General features: G+C 36.5%; 1 protein-coding gene across 1 annotated transcript; it reads right to left on the bottom strand.

Moving 5' to 3' along the window:
- Positions 1 to 1,158: 1,158 nt before the first annotated feature.
- LOC146002048 (endocuticle structural protein SgAbd-6-like) lies at positions 1,159 to 5,743 on the bottom strand. The gene is made up of 3 exons (XM_083139761.1): positions 5,609 to 5,743; positions 3,755 to 3,870; positions 1,159 to 1,513 (listed from the first exon to the last, which is right to left on the bottom strand). Exons 1-3 carry the CDS (start codon positions 5,693 to 5,695, stop codon positions 1,321 to 1,323), a joined length of 396 nt encoding a protein of 131 aa, XP_082995887.1. The 5' UTR covers positions 5,696 to 5,743; the 3' UTR covers positions 1,159 to 1,320.
- Positions 5,744 to 7,448: the final 1,705 nt, after the last annotated feature.

Genomic DNA, 7,448 nt, shown 5'->3' with positions numbered 1-7,448 from the left:
CTGCAATTGATGGTCCTCAACCTTCCTGGGCCGATTTTCACGCATCTTGTCGCTCAGGTCGAAATTGCCGTCTTTGAACCGACGAAACCAATCCCTGCACGTTGTTTCCGATACAGCACTGTCGCCATAGGCCTCCACAAGCATTCGATGCGATTCGGCAGCCGATTTCTTCAAATGGAAGCAGAAAAGCAGAGCTTCCCGCATATGCTCTTTTTCTGGCACAAAACTAGACATGCTTACCACAGGAACACTGTCTGTTGTTGTTTGCACGTGCTGACGATGTGCACTGATTCGTGTTGGCAGATGTCCAACTCATACAAACACCATGTATGGTGTGCCCATGGTAGCTTCATTAGCTCACTAACACCATCTATGAGCAAACAGTAGATTTAAGCTTATAGTAACTTCTGCCTTGGTCAGAATATTGAGTTTTTCATATCATGGAAACAAGGCTTAATGGTGTTATATCACTATTTCAAATATAATTTTGAGGTGTCTTGTCTTCCGGCGTGTAGCCTCTTTGCAGATGGAGACCCGGGGAGGCTAGAGCCCATCCAAGCCCCAGCTATAAATCCGGTTCTGGAACGAATAAGTGCATGTATAAAATATAGCTAAACATATGGTAAACATTTCGAGGGCTGTTATTGTGCATTTTATGGAGGTATGTTAGATATTATGTTGCTTTTTTTAAAAAGGGGGGTGTAAGTCATTCAAATGTCAACCTTACTTCCACATAGTACATCCTTCAACTACATTTTCAGACTAACGAGGCTCTGGCGTCTGGAACCACGTCCAGTATGATCCTCTATGGGACTTTGTTGTGTGTTGCTTTATTTTACTTCGCTCTTTGTGTCACTTTTGGCTAATTTGGGAACATATGGATGAGTAATGATATGATAAAATTTATGAATAGTGACTCACAAACATCCATGTCCAGGCCAGGTAAAGACAGTTTAGTTTCTCTATTGTTGATAAGGTTTAGCATAGTGCGGGGGCATAAATTGCAAAACGTTGGGGGAAACTGCCCCCAGGCCCCCCTAATCGCCCCCATTGCTTGGCTCATAAAATTCAAGGGATTTTAACGTTAAAAGATGCCCAAGAGTGAAAATACCAAAGAAAAATCCGTTAGTATTTTAATACAAAACTTTATTTCTTATCTCATTTAGATCTTGACATTTTTCACTGCACTGATATACTGTCAGTTTTATTGTACTAATTTGTTGCAGTCATCTGGTAAGAATCGCAGATTAATAGAGAGGAATATGTAGCACCCGTTGTCATGTTCCACTGAGGTTCAACTTCATTCCTGGAAGAACATTTTCACTTTCTCCTCACAAGATGTGCCCCCTGGGGTTGGAATCCGTTCTCGTCGGCGACGTATTCGACCCTGTATGTCTGCCCGTCCGGCCCGACGAAGGAGTAGAAGCCCCTGACGACTTGGATTTCGTCTTCTGTTCCCTCGTTCTTCAACTCGCCAGTCTCTTGTCGAGACGAACCGTCACTGAGTTCATATCTGGAACAGAGTAACTACAAATCAACAATTGTCCTCTATAATAACAACAATAATTATGATACTAATAATATATTTTTTTTTAAAGCAAGCATGTTTCGGCCTCTGTTCTCGGTCTGACAACCCTTGTCCGTAGGAAAGTGACAAGGAGAAAATAATACATGAAGAATGATAATACTCGTACATTGATATATATACATATAGGTATATACAGGGTTAGTAAAAATTATGTTACTTAAAGAGACAATCTAATCTGTTCTGTTAATTTTGGCTAACCCTCTGTATGTATGTATGTATGTATGTATGTATGTATGTATGTATGTGTGTGTATATATATATTTATATATTTGTGGTAAAATAATAATGATAATATTAAAGAGAAAAAATAATAAACGTAACGAAAAGAAGTTAAACATTTTTGCGGTTTCTTGACTAGAATTGATCCTGTCGCTGTTCCAGCAGGTAGTATTTGATGTTTCTTTTGAATGTGGTGTATGTAATTATAGATTTCAGCGAGGTTGGCAATGTATTTCAATCGTTGGACGCCATTCCTGTAAACGATTTATTGTAAACCGTTGTCCTGCGTGGAGGCAGTGAGAACAAGCAAGCTCGTTTGTCTTGTCGAATGAATTGTAGTTATTTGCCAATCTTTCGAAAAGATAAAGTGGTTCTTTGGAGTTTAGCACTTCATGAGTAAGGTCCAACAGCATTTTCTCTATTACAAATTTTGAGCCACTTAAAATTTTGATTGTAAGATAACACGTGTTCTCGCTTTCTCAAGCAAGAATTCTGTAGCGGTTGTACTCGTTGGTGGGAGCCTGTAACGCAGCAGGGTGTAATTCGTTCTTCCAGTTTCCGTTATTTAATTACATAATCCTGAAGTTTGCAATGCTCATTATTATAAACTCGTCTTCTGTGCATGAAGGCAATTAAAGTTGCCCTCTTCAGAGCCGTCTGGGGTTCGTTCGAAGCGAAACTTGGTATACAGTCTATGAAGACCATGGAGAAGCGAATGCTGACGAAAAAATTGTTCAAATTTACACCACCATGTTGAAATGTGGCGCTGAAGTAACAACAACCAGTAACTTGAGTTTATCAACCGCCACTAATCACTTAAAAGGAAAAATTAATTAAACTTGTATAAAAATACTGCTGCTACTACTAATATTAATTGAAGGTCTCGGGTTTAAAACATGGTAAGTGACATTTTGGTTATTTCTGAGTTCATTAAGGAAAAGGTTATTCGAAGCTATACTGTAGAAAAATTGTTTTCATGTTATGTATACCAATTTCACAAGGCTCCACTGCGTCCAATGCAAATTGTATGACATGGCAATTTCTCGAAAATTGAAGGATGGCGCATTTTACTTTGTGACTCAAAAATTACCAAAATGTCACTTACCATGCTTTACAACCGAGACCTTCAATTTTGGCGGTACTACTATTGCTGCTGCTGCTGCCAGTAGTAGTAGTAGTAGTAGTAGTAGTAGTAGTAGTAGTAGTAGTAGTAGTAGTAGTAGTAGTAGTAGAAGCAGTAGTAGCAGCAGCAGCAGCAGGGGTAGTAGTAACAATATGTCTTCTATTAGCATGTATGCGTAAGGGTGTACGATACATTCAATCCATTATTTCAGTAAAACTGCATTTATCGTGATTTATTGTTTACCCTGAGTATATTTATCATCATCGTTTATTACTCTTAAAGTATGTTTAATTTACTATACTATAGGATTCTTACTTGCTTGCAGTGCAAAAGATTATGTTCTAATTATTTCCATTGCATATCAGCAACTCAACGTGAAAATTCAGAAAATGTATTGTATTAAATAATTGCTACTCCTTTATTACTCCGGCCCAAGTGGCGGAGTGGTTAGCACGTCGCGCTACGACGCCAAGGGTCCCGGGTTCGAATCCCAGCCTCGGCATGGATGTTTGTGAATGTCCATTCATCAATTTCATCACATCATCACTCATCCCCATCTTCGCAAATTAACAAAAGTGGCACGAAAAGCGAAGTAAAATAAAGCAAATCGATCAATCAATGAATAAATCGTTTACTATTGTTACTGCTACTAATATTGATATTTAGTAGCAGTAGTTGAAAGAGTGTTAATGGACATATTGCTATTTAATAATTATAAATGAACAAATATTTAATCACTAAAATCATTTTCACTAGCTTAACCTACTAATGTAGGAAGTGGTGTTTGTGTATAAGTTTAGTAACGGGACCAAAATTGTCCTTACTGAAAGTTATAAGCCCCTCGTCCTTGGTAGTCGCTGGAGTAAGATCTAATTTCCACTGGCTGCTCTTTCTGGGGCCTGGCCATAACAGCCACTGCAATGGCTAACAATACAAGTATCTGTAATAACAGAGAATTATAAATTACAACATAAATATGTATAGTAAATCTCTTATCCGTGAAGCTAGTACAAATACAATTCTCTCCTACAGAAATGAATGAAATATAGTATAGCTAGAGGTATTTTATAAACGTTCTGAAAATCAAAATGAGAATGCAAGGAATGTATGTTTATTGTGTTCTGGAAAATTTAATATTTCATATTTTTTCCACCAGTAGGTACAACTGTTTCATGAATCGTTACATTTGTCGAAATGTTTCACAGTAGTCGTCGACGATGGGCTACATTAGCAAATATAAGTTTTAATATCCGTTATGAAAGACAGTCACACACACTGAAGTTTTGTGCTTTTTTGTGTTAAAAAACAATATAAATAGTCTTTACATTACATAAAATATTTCCTGTATATGTTTCACTACTGAGCCTTTCAGGATACATATAGTTCTCGAACTATTTTCAATCACATTTTCTATCTGGAAACATTGAATACGAGGAAAGTAATTTAGTATTCTTCAATTAATGTGTTCGTAATATCATAACACGTAGGAACGTACACTTAATTTATAAATGGTAATCAAGATAAAAAAAATATATTCCTTAATTTTCTTGTTAAATATCTATTTATAAATGCGAAATGATGCCCAAATTGTAACAAAATATTATATATTAAAAACACCTTCCATCTATATTTTTTAAAAATGTATAGCTTTGTTTATTGAAGTGATGAGTTATATCTTATGCCGGTACTGAGATAGTAATATCGTGACTTATAAAGGAATAAAGGTTAAAGTTTGAAACGAAATCTTGTGAAAGATCTGTTTGTGCCCTAAAAGTAGTCCTATAATTCTAAAAATGTAGTTCCAAATGGTCAGAACTATTAACACTATTACTATCTCTTTACAGTGTAATTACCGTAACAGTCTACCAAGTTAAATGTCAATGAAAATAACAATGAGACCTATTGTTTGATGTAATGCAACATAAACAAATAGCTATTGAAAGGATTTAAAGTAAATCTTGAAGCTTTCCTGGTGACGAATGCTGACAAGGTTCTCTCGGGCTATCGACCAGGAGAGTTGGGGAAAAATGCATTGGTTTGATTTTGGGGAGCCACTGATAGTCTTTGTGGTGTACATTGAACAGTAAACGCAATGGCAGAAGCGGTACAACACCTGAGTATTTTCTTGGTTCCGGAACTACATTATAGTAATATGTAACTTCTCCGAGGGTAAAATGATCAACTTGATTAAGAGTATAAGCAAGCAAGACCTCAAGTATAAATTTGGATGATGTTTTCTATTTGGGTTGAAATAATTTTGATCTGACTAGCATTGCAAAGTAAACGTGCACAAGACATTTTCGAAAATGCACACGAAATTTTACATTAGACAGTAAATCGAAAAGTATTTCTGTGGATATAAATGAGAGGTAGTAAACAAGCAACAATTAATATTGTAAAGCATAGGCTTTCATGTATTACATGTCAAGAATTTCGCCTACATTTACTCAGTCTCATTTAAGGCAGTTTCCCTCTTAATTTGCCCTGTCCGGTAAAGCCTGTGATTTTGGTCCTGATTGGTATCTTTGCACAATGTGAAATTCAAAATTAAACGTATCACAAATTACAAGTTCAAAGCCACACATTTGAATTGGCGCAGTGGCAGCGTCGTCGCCTTGTACCCGATCCGTATCACAACATCTGCGAAAGTCACTAGAAGCTTAGAAATGCTAACTTACCACCTTCATGGCTGCACAAATTACACTCAGGTTCCACGTATCACTTCTAAAGTTCAAAGTTTGTGTGAAGAGAATAGCTTCTCGCATCCATAAAAGTGAGTCTCTTACTTATATACCCACTGGCAATCTCATCTTCAAGGCTTGGCTTCTCACGTCCTAATGTCAACAGGTAAAACAGGTCCTTCCACATTCGCCTTTCTTCCTCTGGTCCACCAAAGGGAAGCAATAGGTCAGGGACGAAGAGTATTTCACGAGAAGAGGACCTGAGTGTGTAATTTATGACCGTCACACAGCTTCGTATGCATAATGGAACATACCTTGCAGACCAATGAATCGATGCTTCAGTAGCCTTAATATTTATTAATTTAGGGAACGGAATTTTCAAGTGCAGCACCATTCCAAAAATATAGCTATTTTCACACTGATCGTTTGAGATATGTATTTTAGGACATGGAATCCAATAAAATGAACACACTTTGTTGCACCAATTTGTGAGATTAGCACATTTATCCCCTTTTTACCTCTCTTTGATGCTTCAGCACCTTCTTCCTTTTCTTTCTTGTTTCGCTAAAAAATTGGACAGAAAAATAAAAGTTCTTCCCTCTTCTTGAGCAGCTACATAAGATCCTATAGTCTTATTTTGTAGTACACAACGAGAGCTATACAATGGTGTAATACAATCATTGCAGCCAAAACAGTTCCCAAGATAATGTACTTTCTCCACATACAAGATCTCAAGGCTTCAGCGCCTTACATAGAAATGTTGAGCGTAATCCAGTATAACAAGTTGGTTGACACCCAGTAAATGCCACGTTTACTTCCAAAATATTGGTTGATTTTTGTAATTATTACTAATTATGTTATTTGCTACAGAGTTGAATAAAGAATGTTAATGTAATTGGTTTAGACCTGAAGAAAGGCACCTTTAATCACCATCTTTTTTGAATATCTTTGAAAACATTTTCAGGATATTCCTTTCCCTTTCCTAGCCATAATTTTGCACCTTAAAATCCTTTTACTATTTATTATACTGCAGCGCCGTATGTTTAAGAATATCCTGAGCAGATGATTGATTGATTGATTTGCTTTATTTTACTTCCTTTTTGTTCCACTTTTGGCTAATAGCAAAGATGGGGATGAGTGATGGCATGATGAAATTGATGAATGGACACTCAGAAACATCCATGCCCAGGACGAGATTCGAACCCGGGAACCCCTCAGCAGGTAAGAGCTTCAGGTTTCCTCTGGTGTGTGTGTGTATGTTGTTACGATCCCACATAATTTACAAATTCAATGGTTATATATTAATTATTAAAATAAACATTTGTGTCAAAGTATGACGTCATAATTTGTTTGACCCAATTTTGTAATCTGTTCCAATGGTTATTGACTAACCTTAAGATTTCAATTTTGTTTGCTAGTGAATGTGATATATTGATTTTTATGGTTGATGGATGCTATTTACCATAACCTGCACTCACAAAATAAGATTCTAGCTCAAGATAAAGCTGTATTAATCGCCTACTAGCGATGTGTGCCAAACAAAGAAGACGTCGGAAGTTGATTTAAAAATGTATGACTCTTTTAGTGTAATCAAGCAAGATTTTGAAAATTAATACACTTTTATCTTGAACTAGAATTTCATTTTGCGAGTGCAGATTATGGTAAATAACATCAACGGTAGTTTTATGGAGTCCTGACAGTATCAATTTATGATATTTTTAAAAGAAACCTTATGTATTCCACTTCTGAGGTGGCCCCATAATAGGCTGGAACGTCTTGTGTTCTCCGCGAAGGAGTAATAGTAAGTTTATTTAGAGCGAGAAGACCAGTAAATTAA

Source organism: Lepisma saccharinum, chromosome 18 (genome assembly GCF_977018435.1).
Source record: "Lepisma saccharinum chromosome 18, izLepSacc3.1, whole genome shotgun sequence".
In the NCBI taxonomy this organism is placed as follows: Eukaryota; Metazoa; Arthropoda; class Insecta; order Zygentoma; family Lepismatidae; genus Lepisma; species Lepisma saccharinum.
Note: the sequence above shows the minus strand (reverse complement) of the source record. Positions and strands in the feature narration are given on the sequence as shown.

Coding starts and splice junctions, on each gene's coding strand:
- LOC146002048 (XM_083139761.1), bottom strand. CDS start 5,695: ATGCGAGAAGCTATTCTCTTCACACAAACTTTGAACTTTAGAAGTGAT. Junction 3,871..5,608: donor TTTGTGCAGCCATGAAGGTG/GTAAGTTAGCAT, acceptor CTGTTATTACAG/ATACTTGTATTGTTAGCCAT. Junction 1,514..3,754: donor CGAGGGGCTTATAACTTTCA/GTAAGGACAATT, acceptor ACTCTGTTCCAG/ATATGAACTCAGTGACGGTT.